Source organism: Temnothorax longispinosus, chromosome 2 (genome assembly GCF_030848805.1).
Source record: "Temnothorax longispinosus isolate EJ_2023e chromosome 2, Tlon_JGU_v1, whole genome shotgun sequence".
Lineage (NCBI taxonomy): Eukaryota > Metazoa > Arthropoda > Insecta > Hymenoptera > Formicidae > Temnothorax > Temnothorax longispinosus.
In genome coordinates this window covers 24,033,996-24,057,343 of record NC_092359.1, presented here as the reverse complement: position 1 = coordinate 24,057,343, position 23,348 = coordinate 24,033,996, and the positions used below count along the sequence as shown (strand labels likewise).

The window sequence follows — 23,348 nt, the reverse complement described above, 5'->3', positions numbered from 1 at the left end:
ATCCTTCCTGTATTCATCACATCTCAAATATTGTTATATTTATTTTTTTCTATTGTTACATTGTATTTATTCATCTTCTCTTGCAGCTGGCATATGACTACAAATTTGACATCGAGGATGATCAGCACAAGATTGCATGCGCTTGCGGCGCACCCAATTGTCGTAAGTGGATGAACTAAACAAACTAGGTTGACGACAACAGAAAGAAACAGGAAAGAAGAAAGAAGAAAGAATAAAACTCAGTCTCTCCACCCTGACCATTGTTATCATTGTTGCTATGTTATATAAGGTAGGAAGTTGTATAGAAATAATTTCCTATGAAAACGAAGAAAATATATAGTGAAACAAATTCTACATATAAATATATAAATACAGAATAAAGTTTATATTATATGTCCATATGTATATATAAACATATATACATATATATATATATATATATACATATATATATATATATGTTTATATATATTATATATTTATGTGTATCTATATAAATACGTTACACACACACATTCACATATAGAATAAGAACTGTAATTTAATTTGTAAAGTGCCATTGCGCAATAGTAATTACACAACTAACCCCGGATTTACTTCTTCGTTATTTAATATTCCGCTAAAATATGGTTTGATAAATTAAGCAATATAATGAAATTATATAATATTTTCTTCTCCAATTTTCTAAGAAAAAATTGTACATCCTTATAATTGTATTATAAAAATTATAATTCTTAGATTTAAGTTCAAACAAAGAAGAAACTGATAAAGAGTGAATATATATATATATATATATAATTACATTATATAATTTTAGAAAAAAAATTTAAAAACTAATTGATAAAAAGAGGAATATATATTATATTATTTAAAAACATACATTTTTTGTTTTTATAAATTCAACAATATTGCATTATTTTTATTATTATTTTTTTGGCTTTTTGTACTTGGTAATTCAAGGAAAGAATTAATTTATTTTGTTTTTCCATGATGAGAGAGAGAGAAAGGGAGAGAGAGAGAGAAAGCGAAAGCGAGAGTTAAGATGAACTTTTTTTAGTTTGTAGGAGTGATCCAGGGTTAAAACTAAGGGATAAATAAATCGAAGAAGTTGTGGTGCTAATCAGAGACGCCATCACATTCCTCCAAAGTGTTGTACAATATATATTATAATTGTCGTTGTATTCAGAAAAAATATCAATTGCTTGTATATTATTGTATACGAGAAGAGAAAAAATGTTGAAAGATCGAGAAAAAGGGGAAATGGGTTGTGTACGTGAACGAAAGAAGAAAAGAGAAAGTTCACTCTTTGTGCTTTTGGTCCGATGATGATTTGTTGTAATATAGAACATTTATCTTATATAATTATTATTATTATCATGTATAATTATAATGATATAGATACACACGCATACCGTGTGCACCGTACTGTTTCTATGTATGTGTGCATATATATATATATATATATATATATATATATATATATACACATATATACATATATACATACACACACATTTTATATATATACACATATAATATGAAGTAGTTTTATTTTCGAATCACCCGATATATGTATGTAAAGCGCAATTGAAAATATCTGAAACGATTTGGAAGAATTATATACAATTATTATACCGATTTCATTATGCGACTGATTTTTAATAAAAAAATATTCCCTTTTCCATCTCTTTTTAATACCTAACTTTTTGTTATATTGTGGAGTTATTTTTTATCATCATTTAATGTTTAAAAAATTGTGAAATATATATATAAAGTAATTATTTATACGATTTTTTATTTTAATATCTACATAATTATATTTACAAAGGTACATAATATAATAATAGTAATGCATAAATATAAAACGCAGTCATTTTTTTCATTATATCGATCAATGAACATCCTAAAATTATAATAATAATAGTAATGTAGTAATATTAATAATAATAATAATAACAAGAATATATTTACAAATATATGTTTACAATGGCAGCAAATCAAGAAATACAAAGAAATCTTATTTTTTTAAATTAATTTCCTAATTATTCAATGAATAAAACTAAACATGCTATCTCAAGTTTTCATCAAATAAAATTAAAAATTGTGTTAATACATATGTAAATGTAAAGTTCTGAAAGTGCGCGTGTGTGTGTATGTGTGCGCGCGCGTGCGTGCGTGCGTGTGTATGTGTGTATAGTATATGTAAAATTATGGAAGAAACGAAATATTTAATAGAATGTATATAAATGCAATTCTTTGGCCTCTTTGTCGCATTCTAATGATTTAAATTTATTATTCGTCCATGTAGATTTATAAAATATTTATAACGAATAATTTTGTATACTTTTTGATGATACATGTTACTATATTATAGAATTAGGAAGGAATTACTAATTTATGTTATCATCGCTATATAGTTGAAACAAATTTTGCATATTGGCAATTTCTTTTCAATTATTTAATTTTCGGTGCGTAATATTTTTCTACAGTCAGTCTTAAATAATATTTCGCGTAAGTACGGAGAGAAACTTTATCCTTATTTATTATTTATCAAATCAATTACCTTTGCTAGGAAACGAGAAGATTGCCTAATCTTGCGAGGCAAGGTTTCAATTGTCTTTTTCTTATCTTGGAATCTATAACGTATCCTGATTATTTTTTGTTTGTCGCTTTGAAAAAATTTATATAATTAGAAAGAATAATAAGAAAGAATAAAGATAGCCTATTAGTAAATTAAATTTTGAATTTGTCATAAAAAGAATGTTATAGAAAAACTTTTACAATAATTTGATTTTACTTTTCAAAAGCATATGACTTCTTCACTTATTTAAATTTAAGTATAAAATTATTTTATAATTAAATATTATTTATAAAAAAGATATACCTATAATAATTTAATAGAAAATTAATATAGAAGATGCTTAAATAAACATAATTGTTGAAATATTAAAATCCTGCAATCTTATATTATTTATAACATATTATTATGAGAACTATAGGAATAGGCAATTATCTCATATAACTTATAAATTATATTTATATTTATGTTATTGACTAATAAACTAATAAATTTGATTGACACAGCCAACACAATCTTCATTCTTCCTTAAATATCATAATTTTTCAATGATTTTAATATTCGATTTAACAGCAAACTTTATTTCATATTTGCGCGAAAAGAAAGATGTCCTGAGTAACATCCTGAAAGCTGGATGTAACAATCTTGCTGGATCCTGTTTACGTTGCTGCCAGGTCAACTCTGTTGCATGCAACAAATGAATATGAATTTATTATAAACAAAAAAATTGTCGAATTTTTACAAAAATTCAACCGAAATTGCGGATTAATTTTAAAAAATTAATTTCAATTTCGGCAAATAGTTTTGTCAATTAAAAATGTTAAAATTGTTGTTAAATTATTAATAACGCATAACTACTTCTATTCTACTTACGTATTAATTTTATTATTACATTTTAGACTTTATAATTTCATTACATAAAAAATACAAGTGATTCATCATAATTAATTATGAGTACTTGTAATTATGAATACTGTGTATGTTTGTGTATGTACGTGCATGCATGCAACCATGCCTTAAAATTGGTTTAAAAAACCATACAATATAGCAGAATATAAAAGCAACAAATAAATAAAATGATAAAATACGTACAACCAGTCATATAATAAAGCTTTGATATAATTTTATACAATTAATAATATTGCTAAGACCAAGGCATGCAAAAGCTAATATATACACAAATAATTTTTTTTATATATTGTATATAATATATAAAAATATTTATATATATATGTAAACAATTATTATATAATCATAATTATCATATTTTAATTTATAACTGTTTAAATAAAAAGAATTATTTCGTGTTCTAAAGAAAATAATCGGGTCTTTTCATATATAGAAATGCGAAAGACTTGAAGATCGTTGATCTTTATTATTATATTAAGTAGTTTATAAGTGTTTGTTATGATGTATATATTCACATATATTACAGATTTATGTACAAGGAGTTCACTATAAACTATAAAATGGCAATTTTCCCTAAAAGAACTTAGAAATAAAAAACGAGAGATAAAAAGAAAACTTGTAAATTAATGAATCGAAAAAAAAGAAAGTAGAAAAAGAAAACAAAAGAAAAAATTAAATGTAAAGAAAAATTTTATCTCACAAAGATTTAATTAGAGAACTTAAAAAAATTTCAACAAGTTTTAATAAAAAAATTAAAATAAAAATGATATTAAAAAATAAAACTGAATAAGATAATTTGTCCTCTTTTAATTTTCACTTAATTTTATAAGTAAAGTGTATACAGAGCATTGAGTTTTTACATATACGATATATCATATATCGGCTAGAACATTCGTGTGTTTCTTTTTCTTAAACAATAATTTATTTGTATAGTAATTTTTATTATATTCGTATTTTTTCCATTCATAAATATACATATACATAAAAATATATATACATACACACAATATATATATATATATATATATATATATACATGTATGCGTATGTATATACGTATGTATATTATATATTATATATAAATCACTATATAATTTATATATAGAAATTAAAAAATCACTATAATTTTATTATATATACTTTTATCTATTTTCTTAATCGTTAACTTCTCGTTCATTAGTAATTTAAAATCATTATGATAGAAATATCTTTATTATAATTGTCTAATTTTGACATATTAATATTGTATTTATATCCAACTTCTATTTAATTAAAATTAAACTTTATTGCCAAAATAAATATTTATTGCAAATATTTAAAATAGAATAATGCAACTCAAATTGTTGTATAATTTAATCATTCAAAGTAATATTATTACATGTATTATATAAAAAAACAGGAAGGAAAAAATTTAATTTCATTTAAATCAAATTTAATATTATATTTTTAATATATCGAAATATAAGAAAATTTGTTATATATATAAACAAATTTGTTATATATATATAATGTTAAACAAACATTTAGTTAATTAAGACTAAACATATAACAATTTTAATATTACATAAAGATTAGAGAATAGAGAAGAAAGATAGAAAGAAAGAGAGAACAAGAGAAAAAGGAAGAAGAAATAGAGGAGAAAAAAGGATGGATAGGAGAAAGGTAGGAGAGAGAATTTTAGTTATCTTTAAATATAAAATATACATTTCATATAATTAATATCAATAAAAAATATATTTACACATAATATAATTTATTCAGTTTAAATAAAAAATATGGCATGCTTAATTTTACATCTATCTTTAATATAATATATATAAATTCTTAATTAATATTTGAAAGAAAAAAGAAAAAAAATTGTTTATGTTGCATGTAAAAAAACTTAACAAGATATTATCAAAAGCAACAAATATATTATTGCATATAATACAAAAAGCACAAAAAATTGCCCGAGTACAAAGTTATATAAATAAAAAATATATCAATTTAATATATATGTCAAACCACATTAACAAAATAACAAATTTGTAAATATTTTTCTTTGCGTCATAAATGATGATTGACATATTTTCTTCAACATTCTATAACAGCAAATCGAAACGTGAAAATTTTCTTCTACCCAGTCTTAACAGCCTCTCAACTTTTATATATTTTTTAATTTGCATATTTAATATTTGTGCGCAAACTAACAATATGATGTAACAGCATAATGTTATCTCCATAAGTATTCTTTTGCACGCTGTCTTCAATAATAAAATAGAATTCGTAGAAGATCAAAATGACATTCACTTTCTATTAAAAAAGAAGAAATAGAAGAAAGAAAATGAGCAAAGGAAATAAAAGAGAAAAAATTTTTAAAGACATTCAAAATTATTAACATTTACATCTAAATCTATAACTTTTAAAATTAAAATTTTATTGCAAATAAATTTTTATTTTTAACCATTCTTTTATAAATCTCCCAATTTGATACTCGATATTTAAATGTTATTAACTTAAATAATAAATTGATGATTCTGACTAAAGAATTTAAACTTAAATTTTTTATATTGTATCAATAGATGATATTATATCAAATACTTTTTTAAACAAAAATTATTTAAATTGAATTCTAGCTATACACAGTATTTTTAGGCATGTCATCTCTCTCTCTCAATGTACAATATATCTATATTTTTTCTTTGATATTTTATTGTAAATATGCTGCCTAGTAAATTTTATTTATATTTATCCAATTTTACATAAAGTATATTTTTATGTAAAATTAAACACATAAGAAGTCAGGTTTGAAAGGATAAAATAAATAGATCCAATAAGAGCTAAAATAGCTACCGCAATTAGAAGACACGACAAAAGTATCAGTGGCGTTACTATTATTAAAATAATTAGAAAAAATTTGTTAAAGACAAAACTTTTATATATATTTTGACATACACTTATATAAAAAATCATTTTTTCTTTGGTTGTATTATTTTCGACATAACTATAATCTGATCGAATAGTTGCGCCACTGAATCGGGGTGTACAATCAACAGTAAAATATTGTCTGGTTCAGATATAGCGAATAAAACTGCATTTGCATAAAACTTCTTCCTTTCAAAATTTCACTGTATCTTCTTCTCCAACCAATTGGTCGTCTCAGGAAAGGAAAGAAATTTGATACAGCTGCAGTTCTACTTCACGACACTGAATAGGACAGTACTTTTGCTCTCGATTGTACGTTATAACACTTAATAACATCATTGGAGTGTGTGATGCGCTGTCGGATATATCGTTAGTTTGCGTCACTCGTGTCTATCGTCAAACATCAACGTCACCAGCACCAACACCAGCACCGGGGTCAGACTAGCCCGCATAGGCCATAAGCATTGCGTCAACCAACATCACCACCGGTAGCATTATAGTCCTGATTGCCACCGTTCAGCAGATTGCGGCCACCGCCGCTGTAAATGGCGGTCCGGTAACTGTACCTATTAGTTGCGGCTGGTCGTTCGGGGACCGGCGGTGGTACTAGAGCCCCTTCTGCATTTCCTACAACTCCAGTAAGTCCAAGTAGCATGCCCTCGTCTACCTCGCCAATACTGCTTTCAACTAACGACGATTCCATCTCACTGAACGTCAGCCGGGAACGAAGAAGATAGGCATATGTCTTATACCGCTTCAGCTGGAACGAGGGTTGCTCTGTAGAGTATTATGAAGTGAGAGGATAATTTTAAATGGAATAGAAAAGGAAAATAGAAAAAGGAAATAAAAAAGAAAATATATATCCTTTCTTTATTAAAAAAAAAAAAATCAAACATTAAGCTTTTCAATGATAATTTCGAGTAGAAAAGGCACTGAATAAATTATTAAATAATTGAATTGAATTCTCTAAATACTTGAATTTTTAATTACTACAGGCTTAATATTATTTTTAGGCAAACCAATAGAACAAGATAGAAACCAATAAGAACAATCATTTTAATATCTTCAAAGTTATAGGAATTAGAGAAAAATTGGTAAAAGGTTGCATGGGTAAAGAGGAAACCATCATATAAAGATGACAATTTTTCTATAAGTAGAATCACTTCGGAGAGGTAAAGGACACATTTGTTTTTTTCAAACAAAGTGTTATATTTTATAACTATCTTCTGATAATGACTATTAAAAAATGTATATGTGCACACGCGCACGCATAGCAAGAGGAAGAAAGAAGTTAAAAAAAAATAAAATTATGATTAGAATAAAAGATAATAAAAATATAAATTTTTTATAAGATTGAAATCTTTTTAATCGTAATTTTGTGTTAATAGGAAATGTTTTTATGTCTAGATTTCTGAGTTTTAATTATCTATACAAAATGTGAAAGTCTTGGGATAAAATAGGAAAAGTTTGATTCTTTCAATTAATAAAGAGACTTTTTTAAAGACTTTTAAAATTCTTTTTTAAAGGTTTCTTGTTAAAGATATTTTTCAGATAACTATTCAAAATTGTCAAGAAATTATTATATTACGATATGTTTCAATTGCTTAAAAGTTACCTCGTGATGCAAATATGCATCTTTTTCCTTATAATTTTGTACAGTGAGAGCCTTGGCACCTCTTTCCGGAGGATGCCGTCTGTGCTCCTCCAGTTCTGTTTCTAGCCTGTTGACCCTATCTTCATGGTCCCGCAACTGTTCTCTCTATTAACAAATTAATTTAATCCTCTTCACTTCCTTTAACTAAACAAATGAGAAAATTAATTTAATTCGAGGTATTTTTATAATTCTAACATCTCAAGATATCTCAGTTTAACTTCAATTTCCTAGATACCGTAAATATTTATTATAAAATATAAACCCTTACATCATGATCACTTGAAATGTTATCTTAAATAATGTTTTCAAAAAATAAATTTCATAGATTTTCAAAGTTCAATTTCAAGGGGCCAATAAAATGACAGAAAAGTAATCTTTAATTAGATTTTTTTCAAGGTTATTTTCATTTTTTAAATTAAATTATTAATTTTTTGTTATAACAATCTTTACTGTAATATGAGACTCTTCTGAAGAATTCCGATACTCGATTTAAAATTAATGTATCGTTCATAAGTTCATTAATTAACGAGATTTAAAAATCGGATACATGTACACGCTGGCGTCATAAATATCACCGCTCCTTTATCCAGGCAATAGTTAAGAAAAATTTAAAGAAGCTAAAAAATGAGATATGTATTGGATACTCACAGAATTTAATTTGGTATGGCTACATGGCAGCAATGGACGCTGGAATTTACGCTGAGACCCAACAGCACCTGCGAGAGGCTGACATGAAAAGCTGGCGCATACGAAATTGATGGTATCGATCCATGATTGCAGCTCCTTCGAATCACTGCAGAAATATCAGTACATTACGTCATTATTTCCTAAACTCAATTCAAATTGAAAGTTAAAATAAAATTAAAATTAAACCATATAATCATAACAGTTAGAATTAAAATTTTAATAATCATAAATTATAATTTGACGATTAAAGACATAATTAAATCAATTTAAATTCAATTTAAGTTAAAATTCAATTAAAATCTTTATTATAAATATTTTACATATTGTTTTATTTTAATATTAAATAGAAATTTTCTGAACTTGACATACAAAGTACCAACCTGGTCTGAAAGAGATACTCAGCCTGGTCGGCAGTCTGCAACCGAAAAACATGCTGTTTCTTTGTATAATCGGTCGCTTTAGTAGCTAATGCATGATGAATACGTATAGCATTGTGTAAACTGTCGTTACGGAAGCCGTGCTCATCCTTGTGCAAGTATAGCACGAGCTCACGCAATGTACAATAATACATCTTCCATCCACGTTTGCCAAATGGAGCTATGTAACATATACGAAAAATATTATAAGAGATATATGGGAAAGACATAATATACAAGATTATATAACATAAGATAAATGCTCTAGTTAATATATTTTGTGTAAGAGCTAACATAAGAATTTCATACTTTTTTTGCCATTGGAGTCATAACAGCATTTACGCATAACATAGCCCTTTTTGAACTCCGTAGCGCCCGTAATATTTGGCACATCGAGAAATGGATTTCCAGTCCCGGCGATTGCCGCCGTACCATCGCCTTGCTGAATTGCTTGGTTCGTCGCTTCATCCCCTTCTTCGTCCCTAAAACAATGGAGAACGTAGAACAATGAATTTATTCGAAAAATATTTGAACCAGAGTTTAGTTATTATACACTTTCTGAAAGAAATCAATATATTCCAACTTTTATTCTAAAAGAAACTATTAATACTAATCACAAAGAATTTAATTAATTACTATTCTAAAGAAGATAAATTTATAACGTCACTTACAGAGCCCACTCGAGAGGAAAGGACTTGATGGCATTGTAAAGCTGCTTGAGCACTTCGCGTGGAAAGTTATCGCCATCGTTGAGCTCCGACAGATTCTCAATGAATTCTGAGCACGACATTTTCCTGCCAATATTTTGACCGTGCAAGTCTGTATTAAGCAGCATTATCGCGCAAGTCAATGTGTGAACTGCATCTAAATAAATATTATTTAATAAGTTTAACCTATGTACATGCGGGAGAAAAAAAGAACATATTAATAATCTTAGATAAATATTACTCGATAATATTCTAATTTACGAAAAACGAAGCTAATTATATTCTAAAATGCACTCACCTTGGGAATTGAAACTACCGGGATTGCAGTCCAAATATCTTTTGGAAAAGTGTACTAAGACTCTCTCTCTTTCTTGAGTCTCTCCTGTCAAACAAAATTGAGCGAGAAATTTTCTGAGAGCCATGTCCAGTGTGTCTCGTTCAAAGTTAAAGTAGCGCAGGTACTCCTCCGCCACAGCTTTGCTAAAATCGTTGCTACAAACACAAAACACATGACATATTCATAATACCGATATTTTTGAAATTTGCCACATTTTATGTACAATTAATGTGATGGATTCTTTTAAACATTTTTGAATAACTCAATTATACAAAATATCGAATTTTTGTTTGAATTATTTCGAAATAAAAATCGGAAATTCTAAAGTCTTAAAGGATCCAATCAGGAAAACAGAAAAAGCTTACTTCTTGCTTAGATGTCTAGAGACATCAGACTTTTTAAAGCCATCTAAGGAATAGAGACGTTTGGCCAGTCGGATCGCGGAGGGCAAATCTACCGCTTTCGGACTGTAGTGAAAACTGTGCAAACTTTCGATATCGCTCTCTTCATCCGCTGATTGCGGCGGCGACGCGCCACTTCCATGTCCCTTCTGTTCGTCGCATATTCCAACAAGTAAAGCCTCCCTCTCGTCTTCGCTCTCTTTCAATTCCTAAATTCGATAATGAGCAAATAAATAATAATATATAATTACTGCACAACAGATGCAGTAATAAATTAGAGAAATCAGCAAAACTTATTTTATTTTTAAACTTATTATCAGTAACAATTAATCTGTTGATTATTAAGAAATTTAGTAAAAATGTCCCAAATAAACAAAAGGATTTTTTGTGCAAATAAAATTTAATGTGTGCGCGCGCGCTCGTGTGCATGCGTTATGAAAAAAATGTTCAAGATTTATAGGATAAATAATATTTTAGCTGAATTAAAAATGCTTAATAAACATAGGCAAATCAATTCTTTTACAGTTAGAGAAGTAAATATGTGTGTCAGAGTTAGAAGTGTATATATATGTGTCTTGTCTTTTCACACATAATATTATAGAATTTTGTTTACATTATTACTGCATCTTGTCACGCATTGTTCTAATAGCACCAGTAAAATAATAATAATTTAATTTAATTTATTCTAAATAAAATTTGATGAAATTTCATAATATTACCTGATAACCTACACATTCGGGTGTCACAGATCCTGTGATGACTCCAGGAACCCCTGGAATTCCAGGTTGATTTCGCTGCAAATTTTGAGAAGCAACAGGCTGCCCTAGTTCCCCAATGGGATTTCCTCTTCTCCTCGCCTGCCTGGGACTCGTGTTTCTTTGAGTCTCCTTGTCAGGTCCTTTTACCTGAATCACTATTCTATGTTCTCCAGCATCCTGAGGATTAGCCTTCAGTCTTCTCTGAGGTGGTTCACTCGCCAGAATGGTGGAATCGCTGTCACTGGGATCGCTGACCATCATAATATCCCTCGCACTGAGAATATCCATTGTTTCTTCATCGTTGTAGTCGGGACTGGACATGTTGCTGATGGCCTCCGACTGGCTGAAATCGCCGTTAGCGGGGAGATGACTTCCCGGGGTGCTGGAAACCCCGGGAACAGTTTGAGCCGGAGGGAACCTACGGGAACCAGAGTTGGAGGACATAACGGAGGACGAGACGGAGGTAGGGGAAGCAGGGGACAGAGAACGCTGTGGGCTCGTCGAAGAGGATGATGAGGACGAAGACGAAGATGAGGAACCGCCGTTTTGGCAGCAGGAAACAGCTGGTGAGCTAACGGGCGCGTTATAAGTCCAGACGATTCGCTCGTTTGGCATTAGGCCTTCTGGCCGTGGATCTAGCAGCGTGTTCAGGCTTGAAGTAACATCGTCATCGATGTCGATATCCACAGCGCTCATCGAGGGATCTTTCTGGAACTGCAAATGGTCTTCCGATCGCGAAGTACGCACAAAACCGAAACTTGAAGGAGTATTCTTGCCCGGATCGACTTGGACCAAGGCCCCCGAAGTGCTTTGCACTCCGTCGCGTCTAGCAGCGCCTACGGGTGATGTACTGGCCGAGCTGGAAGTTTTATAGACGCTTCCTCGATGATGATGGTGCTGGTGTGCCAGCTGGGTCTCATTGGGACTGCTGGGTACCGAGTTATGATGATGGTGATGATGATGATGATGATTGTGGTTGTGGTGGGCACTAGTGGTGGTGATGGTGGTAGTGGTGTGCTGATGATTGGGATTGTACCTAAGGGAGTCCACCTTTCGCTGTTGATGCTGCTTAGGCAGCAGATTACTGCTCTGTTGTGTGCGGGAGAGATTTAGCATCAGGTCACCGGTCATCATGTACGCTTCAAACCTAACAAATAATAAGCTTCATTACTAATGCGAAATATTAATAAAAACATTCTTTGATGACATCACAGATGATTTATCATGGATTCACAGATGAGTAAAGAAGTCGAATAAGAAAAGGGAAGAGAAAAAAGAGAATATTAGTTGTAATTTAAAAGGAAAAGAAAAATTAAGCCAAGTTGCTTTACCATATTGTCGAATTTCTATATCTTTTTTCTATATTTCTATTGAATACTTTTTGTCATTTAGTCAAACGTGTAATAAAAATGTAATTGTGCGCACAATCATTTTGACATGATTGAAATCGAAATAAAAGTGACCATGTTCGAATGAATGCGATAACGGATGATTAAAACTGCGATTTTATTGCGATTCATACCGAGGTGTATTTTTCTGTCGTGAGAATTTGTCGGCGGACAGAGGCTCCCATTGGGTCCGTTCTTCTTCCTTAAAATGGTCCACAGGTGGCAAGAGTGCCTCTAATTCCGATGAGAGAGAGGCATCGCTGCACGAGCCGTTGCTCCTCGTTGTCGCTGCAGGCGTCGGTGTCAGCATTGGCGAGTCTATGGACATTTCTGGTGTGACTGGCATCTTCTTGAGTTCCTTCTTCTCTACATTGCTGGAAGCGACGATGTTCTTGGGATTGTTCGCCAAGACATCTTTTGAAGATTCTGTACCTTCATCCTTCGTAGGTTGTCCGGGGGAAAGAAGACGACGAACATGAGCCTTCACCGCAGGATCTGCATAATTTTTTTCTTTTTAACATCTAAATCTTTATTACGCTCTATATTACGTTATTTTATTGTCATTATACCTAAAATATTGCGTTAAACATGTTTTTTATCAAGTTATGTTCGGTAAAAATAAATTTGGTGTTTTTAGCGTTAAATTATCTTCAGCAAAAATTTTGATGAGATTTTCCAATTATTTCTAATATGTGTTTGTAATTGAAACAAAATTCTATTAGAATCTATTTGAAATTAATTGAAGAATACTAATTGAAAGCTATTCAATATAATTTTATCATCTTGTTTAATTAGAAAAACACGTTTTTTTAAATTGCACATAACTTAAAAACTTTTAGTATTCCGTGACATTTTTGTTAAAAAAATTGAGAATTTATCTCAACGCTAGAGAATTGGTAATTTTCATGATTTACTATATAATTAAAATTACAATCATCATAAAAAAATGAATTGCCATTATTACCAGTAAGTATATAGTTACAAATTGATTGATAATAAAGATATTAATAAAAACGTTCTAAGAAAATTATGGAAGTTGTGAAAAAATGCAGGAAATGTTCTTTTAAGTGAAACATAAGGGATCATTGAAATTGTCTGACATCAAATTGTTTGTTATTATTATTATCAGGCAAAAAATTAAAATTAGCAGAGTTTAATAATTTCGTTAATTGAAACTAATAAAGATAATAAAAAAATAATAATAAACAATAAAAATGGAAAACAAAAAACATAAAAGCGTCCCTTGAAAGATCAATGTAATCGTCTGACAGAAAATCGTTTGTCGTTCTCGTGCATCGTTTGAAAGCCGCTCGTGCGGATAATCACGCGTCCTTGGTCATCGGCCATCCCTTTCCGTGGAGTAGGTGCGTAACTTTTTCTGTTTATCGCGTTACCCGCGATGGTTATTACAGCGTTAATTCTATTATTACTACAGTTTGAGGTTCAAGAACGTGTGTAGACAATGATCTATCATTAGATACCTTACGATAGTAAGAGTTCAGCAGCCTCGTGAATACATAATCAATTTGCATTTATAGTATAAACGACGTTTGAATGATATATGTATACGAAATCATAAATTTTATGTAGAAGATTAATATGTAAGCTTTTGTCAATTATTGGTCATGCATTATTAAGAGATCTCGCACTTACCCCTTCGCAGCTTCAGAGTAACGGGATCTGAAGACAGTCGTAGACATTTCAATACTAAAACAAATCAATGATAAAACAAATTAACTTTTAAAATAATTAATTTTAAAATCAGAATTTATATTTTCTTCATTCCTTCCTTTTTTCCACTCTTTTATCTCCTTCCTTTCCACACAATTCCTTTTTTTCTCTTTCGTCTTTATATATATTAAATTATTTTGTTACATATGTATACTTTTTATCTCTCCAATAAATAAATAAATAAATAATAATGTATGATTCTAAAATGTTGTATTATTTTTTACGGAGTACAAGGAAATTCATCTAACTTAAAATTAATATAATAAAGATAATTTGGAATTTATGTATCATGGAATTTATATGTATTATGTACATAATTCCATAAAATTTTATATAATTTTTTAATTATCGTTACAATATAATTAATTAAATTAATTACATATTTTTAACAAATTATCTTACAGATTCTGTTCTCTGAAGTATTATCAAGTTCTATTTCGATGGTCATGTCCAATTAATGGAATCAAAATTCTAATTAATCCATCAGAGTTACATTATTGAATTATGTTAGGTTACATGTGGAATTTGCCTTAAGTGACGTTTAATTTATATAATAAATGACAAAATATAAATATAAAAAGAAAATATCGATTCTCAAAAGCGTGAAAAATCGCAATTATTTTGTTTTTTATCATTTATATTTTAATTAATAATATATAAAGAGGATAATATAATTCGTTAAAAAATATAATAGATTTTAATAATTCTTAGTATATACAAACATACGTCAGATACTTTTTATATTATTATTATATTTTATATTTAAACTCGCAATTGCGAGAGAGTGATGATAAAACAATAATTCCACAATAATAATAATTGAATTCGAAGAATCATCATGTATGTATTAGATCAAGAAGTAGATTTAGTAAATATAATATTTTTACCTTCTTTCGTACTGAATCGATTGACATCAACTTCGTTCACCCTGAGTATGACATCACCAGCTTCGACCTGAAAAAATCAAGCAGAAATCATCTCTATAAAAAATATACATTATATAAACATTATATTCACATTTCAGCACATATGTATATATCTTTGTTACATATCGAATTCGTTAAAATAATTAAAGAATGATGACACCTTTGATCATAACATATTTTAAAATAATGATATAAATATTAATCTATGCATATCGATATATTTTGACGCACAACCGATTGAAAACGCATACAATCGCCGTTGCGTGAAAGCCTGAAAGCAAGTCCTGTTATGAAATTACATTAGAGGCAAGAAAAGTTCAATGAAAGGATACTAGTTTATCTGCACCAGTTGCTTTACCAGTAAACAGTATGACATTTGTTCAATCTTTATGAACAAAGATATTCTATTCTGTGTTATAGAACAAAAATGCAATTTTTATGGAATTAAATATAATGATTAATAATTTTCAATAACATAGAAGTTTTTATAATATTTAATTTAAAGGTGACGTTTAATCTTCAGAGATAAATTGATGATATATGTTAATATATAACATCAATTTTTTAACTAAAAAAATACGTGATAATAATAAATAAGATAACAATTAGTGACAACAGGACAAATCACAATCTTTTCCAAATACGTCGTCAATTGTTTTATTAACTTATGTGTCTCTTTTCTTATGTTACATAATTATTTAGATGAATTCTCACACAAAGTTACGAGATTTACCTCACAGAGTGCCATGTACTCAACGTAATCATATCTCTCCCTTTCAGAACATCCACTCAGAAAGAAGTCAAAAGGTCGCAAACAGCACGACAGACAGGATGCGAGTTTGGGCATTCGATGCACACGTTAGGATACGATTCCGAATTCTTTATTCACATTGAAAGAGCACTGACCACTCGCAACCGACAAAATGCGACTGATCGAATGCGTGCCGGAACGTGAAGCTTTCGGCCAGTGGCCAATTGTATTTTCGGATCCGCGATGACATTGACTTTCTTCCCGCTGCCCTCTAATCCGTTCTCTATTAGAGTATTGGACCGCATTCTACGCACGATGCACTTTGACTTGTGTAAACAATCATTATATATATCGATGGAATCGCAATATAAGGTATTCTATAATGTTAAGACCCTACTTCAGAGATAAATTCAGTACTTGAAAAAATCATATGAACACGAATGTCGTATTTGATCTTACCTTCTCATATTTCCAAGTTTCTCGGATTTATTATAATCAGATACAGATTTATTATACTAGATTTATTAACCAGAACACACACGTTGTTGTAACTTTATAACAACATTAAATAAGACGTGTGCTTATACAATATAAAACGTTTAGCAAAATCCATCGGTGAAATAAAGTCAGTTAGCGCATCATAAATCTTTTTAAGCTTCTTTTTAGGGAAAGAGGTGGTAAAAACCACGAGATACGCACCAAATGTATATTAATTAATAAAAATTCGCTTGCAGATAAAAATTTAATTAAAATTAAAAAAATTGAATTAATATTACAAAATTTTATGTAATATTATATTTTTTAAACCAAATTAATCCCAATATTAATATAAAAAAATAAAAACCTTATCACAAGAAGCTCAAAGAAGATCAAAGAAAAGTTAAATCTCTGAAAACACACTGTATAAACTAATAATAATAAATGAGCATCATCTTCAATATGTCTGAATAGTCGTTCAATCATCTTGATACACCACGAATAACATGCAAAAGATATCGGAGGATTCACGGATTATCCCTTCGGAGACTGAAACGACCAAATTATCAAGTGGGGGAAAAAAGCCCTGCGACTTAAAAAAAAAGCAGATTTCTGAAGATAAAGTTGTCAAATTTCGTTGTGATTTTCCTTCTACGCAAGTTGAAGTAATGTTGGCAAGAGGTTGGGCACAGGTAATTTTGTCAAGTTTTTGATATTACGGAATCTCTAATATATACAAAATACCATTTAATAAGAAAGACATTTATTTAACAATACACATACAGATGAAGGAAGAGGAAAGAGAAAAAGTTATAGCACTCTCACTATTAAAAAAAGCATTATAGATCCCAGCATTAATTGATGATAATATAGCACCTACACATCACTACAAATAGAGTTCGAATATATGACATAATTAAATGCTAGAAGCTCTAAAATACTGTAAATAGATGTTAAAAATATTGGATAATTATAAATACAACCATGAAAAATAAAAATGAATGCAATATTTAAGCTTGAGATATATCTGTATAATACCATACAATACCATCTGTATATCCTGAATTAAACATCTTCCGATCTTTATTGCTTTTTCAAAGTTAAAAATTTGTAGTGATGAGAGTGTCAGATTAGTGAAGGTAATTGGAACGTTGCGTCTTTCTTCTTTGAGATAGTCGACCCCGAAGATACTAGCTGGCACCTGTGGTGGTGCGAAACAGGGGATGGGCTGCGACAGGCGTTGGACGGGGATCGGAAGAAGCTGCGTCCTTACCAGCGGGTGCCGCATTTCCGTAACCACTATGAGCTCACGCGGAAGAACTACCTGTACCGCAATCTCAAACGCTACAGAAAGGCTCTCATAAGGGCTGGAAAAACAGCCGAGGCTCGCATCAGCGATGCCATGCCTGTGACCTTCGAGCTGCCTAGCGACTACCGGATGTTCGTCGAGGAATATCACAAGTAAAATTATTTGGTATTTATTATTTACTTTTTGTTTATTATTAATTAGATAGATATTATTAATTGGATGAATTTTAATTTTAATATTATATTCTTTTTTTGTAAAAGAAGTTTATCACTATCCTACCTAACTCTTACGATTTTATCGTTATCGAAATATTATATTTGATCAGAAGTTCTTATCGAGAAAAATATCACGAGCAAGAAATAAATATCGATACGCGATATTGATATTTTAAGGATTTTTAGATTATATAGATGTATTTCATGTAAAAAGAAACTTTTCATGTAATTCTTAAATATATTTATTCAAAATATTATAAAATTCATGTATCTGCACAATTTCCATAGTGAACTTTTAAATTTTTTACATTTGCACGCACACACACAGAAAATATATTTTCGTAATGTCAAATTTTATTATTATATTTATTATGTATTCTAAAAATCTGCAAAAATTCTGGTTTACATAATACATTTTGTATTCTTCGTATTCAAATAAAAATGTGAAAGAAATTTTAGAGAAAAAAATACGATCCAAATATATAGTTATGTAGGGTTAAAATTATGGAGTTAAAATCAATGAAATGATAAATGATGATCGTAGGCAACAAGGAGCTACGTGGATCGTCAAACCAGTAGCGAGATCGCGAGGCAAGGGTATCTTTCTGTTTAGGAAGCTGAAGGATCTTGCGGAATGGAAAAGCAGAGGGGCTAAGTCGCAGCAATCGGGAATTCCAACTGAGATTTATGTCGTTCAAAAATACATAGATAATCCTTATCTCGTCGCAGGTTAAAATTCAGATCTTTTAGTTTTCAGTATCGATACCATCATTTAGTAAATATATATACATTAATATAATTAATATTATTACAATAAATAACATAAATTAAAACATATTTTATTATAATATAAATTATAATAAAAGTTATACATAGATATAGTTGAAAAATTGAAATTCAAGTGTGCGAGCTCGCTTGTGTACATACTTAAATTTCATGACTATTAATTCCTCAATTTTAAGTAATGACTAAAAACTGAATATTTAATTGTTTTATATTATATATATTTTTTTATATACTTTATTAATACTTTATATATACTCTACATATATACGCTATAGATATATAATTTTATATTTTGTTAATTATTGCTAATTGATGTTAGGTATTAAAGTAAAATTGTGAACTAATTCCATTGCAGGTATCTTGAATCCTTTCAACATCATCTCATTTATTTTGCAATAAAATTTAAATCCTTGATTTCAGGGCGAAAATTCGATCTACGGATTTATGTATTGGTGACATCATTTCATCCTTTGAAAGTGTGGCTGGCCAGAGAAGGTTTTGCCCGTTTGTGTGGCCAATTGTTCGATCTGGAAAACATTGACGACAACAGAGTGCACTTGACGAATACGGCAATACAGTTGAAAGCAAGTCAGAATGCCGAGGGTATCTCTTCAATGAAAGGCAAGAACGGGGAATGGAACTGCAAATGGGCATTGAACAAGCTCAGAGATTATTTGACAGCTTATTACAAGGCGGAAGTTATTGAAAATTTGATGCAACGCATTGCAGGTATTCATAAAATTATCAAACTGTTATATATGTTACTGTTATATGTTAATAATATTTGACGAATACTTTAATCGCTTTATACACGTTATCTTGGTTCGTGTAATATGAATGTATTATATCTATGTTTATTACAGGTGTAATAATGGGGAGCCTACTGGCAGTACAACCAGCCATGATGCAGGATCGCAACTGTTTCGAACTCTATGGCTACGATATATTGCTCAGCGATGATCTGCGACCTTGGCTATTGGAAATTAACGCATCCCCAGCTTTAACGGGCACCGACAACGAGGATCAACGTCTGAAATCCGATCTGGTCGACGACGTTCTCAACGTCCTCGACTTTGAGGTATCAACAATCAAATTTAATTATGCATACCATATATATAGCTAATAATAAAAATATTTATATATATTTATATTTTTTTATACATTTGGATATATAGGTATATACACTTGTAATTATTTTTTATATTTAATATATTTTTTATGTTCTTGATTAAAATATTCAAAATATTATAAAATAGATATTAAATAAGTTTAAAATTTTTTAAGACATTTTTCGTATAAATAAATCGATAATTTTGTTTGGAGGGTCGCTTCAGCGGACACGAGACCAGAATCGGAGGGCTGGATCTGCTCTGGGACGACGGACCAGTTTGGACCAGCTGCCCATACCCCGGCATTCGCACGGATGCAGTTTCCAATGATCTCAGGAGGCTCAACATCTTTCTCGGAGCGATTAATGATCGTCAAAAGCAACTCTCTTTATTAAGAAGTCAGCTAATTGAAAAACGTAAAGCAGGCCAAACGTACTCTCCCATGGTGCAATATTGTTTAAAATAAACTCAAACAACTTTTAAGATCGTCAATGTTTAAATTATATTTTAAAAATTTATTAATCGACACGTAATTTCAACAATTCACTTATACCCTTATTAGCCTCAATTATTATCTCAATATTTTTTACGTAGTTGATATACTTGATATTTGATATCCACAAAATTAGCTCGTGAAATTTCTGACTTCTCTTCTGAGTTATTAAATATTATTCGCAAAACTGTGCCGTTACGCAGAAAGAATGCAGCTGGTGCACTCTCGCTTTTACATCACATATCTTGTCTTCGTCATTTTTTTCTTCGTTTCCAGCGTCAAAACTAAATTTAGCCCAAGACTTGCGCGACTTCGTAACTACATTAACCAGTCTTTTCTACTTGATTATATCTAAATGTTGTTTAAATCATTTATTTATGACAGCAAAAGTATCTTGATTACGTTCTAATTTATTTCTTTTTTCTTTATCATAGATTATACATAAGCAATATTGATACATGAGCAGAGATAAACAAGTCTATTTTTTATTAAAACTTAACGTTCAAGTTTTTATTTTCTCATCAAAAATTGTAATTAATTTTAAAAAATCACTACTTAATGCTACCAATTTGAGAACTTTAAACTTAAATAAATAATTTAAGATTTCCACGTGTTAAACTCAAATAATACGTGTAACAAATAATAAAAATTTAACTTGACAAGATTATTATTATTGTGCTATTATAAATTTATATTTATAATAGTTAAGGATGACAGCTTACGAGAAAACAAATAATAAGCAATATTTTAATTCTAATTAATTATTGATTCTAGAATCCTAGATTCCGTTGGAAATAATATATCTTATTTTTACTTGGAGTATCGCAAGTGCTTAGGTGCTTAGGTTGTACTTAAGACTGTCGATTCTCATTCATGTACGTATATCGAGTGCTTTTTAAAGAACGCTGAGAAGAGCCTTCTTCAAGTGCTAAATTTCATTCTTCCTCTTTACAAAAGCATAAGTTGTTGGAAAAAAACAGCTGTAAGCTGCAATATTTTTACGTATTCTAAGGACACGCTTAAATTGTCTTGGTCTATTTCCAGCCTGCAGTGGTGGAAAAATGCACGTTTTTTCTCTTCGAGTCAGTATCGCGTGGAGCTCGTATGTAAAATACCTTATGAGAAGCTCTCATTTCTTGCACTTCACGTCACTCGTTTCAATGCTTATCGATGAAAAATCAATCTCCGACGCGGACAGCACGTAAATATCGACTTTAAAACAATCGTAGCGTTTATTTATAAAGAATACGCTCACCTATATATCGTAGGCGCGCGTGAAAACTTAATAACGTTTATTTCTCTTATTTATCGTTAATCCTTTGTTACATTTATATTATTAAATAAATCCATTATTTTCTTTATTTATAAAGATCAAAAGATCAAATTTCTCACTCTAGAGCAGCGAAAATCAATCTTGCGAGACGTGTAGCATCTCGCGTGTTATCTAATCGATTCGCGAGTATCACGTTCTCAAACTGGGTGCACACAAAAGTGATTTTGTTAACGTGTTTATCCCAAGGTTACAAGATTTAATTTCCAATGATGCAGATGTAGGAAAAATCGTTAATCATCGCGCTGTTTTATATTCTTAAGAGTCACGTTCCCATGCCGTAGTTATGCCGTAAGGGCGTAAGGACAACCGTACGAAAATCGTTGTTTCATTTATTTGGGGGGGAAAAAAACGCGTACCATCGCGCAAAAATCGATCGCGCGAGAATCGTTTATTCGTAAGGATCACGTTCCGATGGGAGAGGTAGGCGAAAATCGTCCTTACGACGCGGACGCGGACGTGAACGCGACGGCACACACACACACGGTGACACAAGCACCGTTCTACAGTCTACACTCTACAGCCGGAGGCCGGAGTCCGGAGCCGCCGTCCTGTAACTCTAGTGGAGACTAGTGTAAAGTGTAACTCACCTTGCCGCTCCTGGCCGCCGGTGAGTTTTCGACGATGTCGTAGATGACGTGGGCGGCCGGCAGGCCTGCCGACGCCGAGGCGCCGAGCAAGGAGAAGCCGAAAGAGCCGCCGGAGCCGGAGTCGCCGCGGCACAGGGTGACCAGCAGCTCCTCCTCAGCCATCACGGCACATTGATCCTCACCTCTTCGCTGTCATTTGCCGTAATGTCACGTTTTCACGATCTCACACACTCTCTCCCTCTCCCTCTGCCTCTCTTTCGCACCTTTGCACTTCCGATCGAGGAGGTAACGGGTAAAGGGCGCACCTTCCTTATTTGGGTTATCCTCGCCCTCCGCGCTTCTGTCACCCACCCGACAACTGTGAACTGTGTATCTATCACTCGGGGCAGTCGGGGCAGTCGGGGCAGTCGGGGCACGCACACCCACGCGCGGGACGGGGAAGCGCCCACCCCCCTTCCGCGCGCCGCACTGCGAACGATCGTCGGTCGCGCACGGTCACGGTCTCTCTCGTTCTCATTCGACGCCGCGAGGAAGAAAGGAGACACGGCGACTGCTGCTTCGAGCTTCGACTGCTTCGAGCTTCGAGGCTCGCGGCGGCTCACCCCGCACACGCGTGCGCCACTCGCCACTCTTCTCTCGCGAGACGCGAGACTCGTCACTCGCGACTCGCGGTCGCCCGTCGCGGTAGAAGAGATCTCGGACGACTCGGACGGCAGAGCGAACTGGAGACTGGAGACTTGGAGACTGGAAACGCGACTACGGATGTACGGACGCGACGCCGTGTATACAGCAGCGTCGCGGATCGCGGATCGCGGCGAAAGACGCGCGAGTACAAATAATAATAACAACTTTCTCACCTGGCCGGTGGACAACCCGCAACTGATTAAGCGAG

At 31.4% G+C, this 23,348-nt stretch overlaps 4 protein-coding genes across 21 annotated transcripts in view; 3 read left to right on the top strand and 1 right to left on the bottom strand.

Annotated features, from left to right (window-relative positions):
* The window catches only part of LOC139808331 (uncharacterized), a 36,596-nt gene extending 34,916 nt beyond the window's left edge, over window positions 1-1,680 (top strand). For 13 of the 14 annotated variants that reach the window (XM_071770197.1, XM_071770199.1, XM_071770198.1 and 10 more), the window contains one exon: window positions 87-1,680. In XM_071770197.1, the coding sequence (XP_071626298.1) occupies window positions 87-179 (93 nt within the window). In that variant the 3' untranslated portion in view covers window positions 180-1,680. The remainder of the gene's footprint in view (window positions 1-86) is intronic. The other variant, XR_011730840.1, reaches the window with a different exon arrangement.
* Window positions 1,446-23,346, bottom strand: Efa6 (Exchange factor for Arf 6). 4 transcript variants are annotated; one of them, XM_071770205.1, is made up of 14 exons: window positions 22,457-23,345; window positions 15,358-15,424; window positions 14,393-14,446; window positions 12,874-13,234; window positions 11,313-12,498; window positions 10,558-10,802; window positions 10,154-10,347; window positions 9,820-10,012; window positions 9,458-9,630; window positions 9,113-9,329; window positions 8,694-8,838; window positions 8,007-8,150; window positions 6,958-7,151; window positions 1,446-3,259 (listed from the first exon to the last, which is right to left on the bottom strand). In XM_071770205.1, the coding sequence occupies exons 1-14, from the start codon at window positions 22,616-22,618 to the stop codon at window positions 3,238-3,240; spliced, it is 3,357 nt and encodes a 1,118-aa protein (XP_071626306.1). In that variant the 5' UTR covers window positions 22,619-23,345; the 3' UTR covers window positions 1,446-3,237. The 4 variants fall into 4 exon arrangements, with proteins under 4 accessions (XP_071626306.1, XP_071626302.1, XP_071626303.1 ...); XM_071770201.1 differs by having other exon boundaries at window positions 1,446-7,151; XM_071770202.1 differs by lacking the exon at window positions 22,457-23,345 and adding an exon at window positions 16,130-16,336 and having other exon boundaries at window positions 1,446-7,151.
* Window positions 16,384-19,492, top strand: LOC139808337 (probable tubulin polyglutamylase TTLL9). 2 transcript variants are annotated; one of them, XM_071770212.1, is made up of 3 exons: window positions 16,384-17,316; window positions 17,796-18,085; window positions 18,693-18,882. In XM_071770212.1, the coding sequence occupies exons 1-3, from the start codon at window positions 17,131-17,133 to the stop codon at window positions 18,880-18,882; spliced, it is 666 nt and encodes a 221-aa protein (XP_071626313.1). In that variant the 5' UTR covers window positions 16,384-17,130. The 2 variants fall into 2 exon arrangements, with proteins under 2 accessions (XP_071626313.1, XP_071626314.1); XM_071770213.1 differs by lacking the exon at window positions 18,693-18,882 and adding an exon at window positions 19,355-19,492 and having other exon boundaries at window positions 16,393-17,316.
* On the top strand, window positions 19,529-20,543 carry LOC139808340 (probable tubulin polyglutamylase TTLL9). Its single transcript, XM_071770215.1, has 3 exons — window positions 19,529-19,663; window positions 19,798-20,012; window positions 20,258-20,543. Exons 1-3 carry the CDS (start codon window positions 19,549-19,551, stop codon window positions 20,507-20,509), a joined length of 582 nt encoding a protein of 193 aa, XP_071626316.1. The 5' UTR covers window positions 19,529-19,548; the 3' UTR covers window positions 20,510-20,543.
* Window positions 23,347-23,348: the final 2 nt, after the last annotated feature.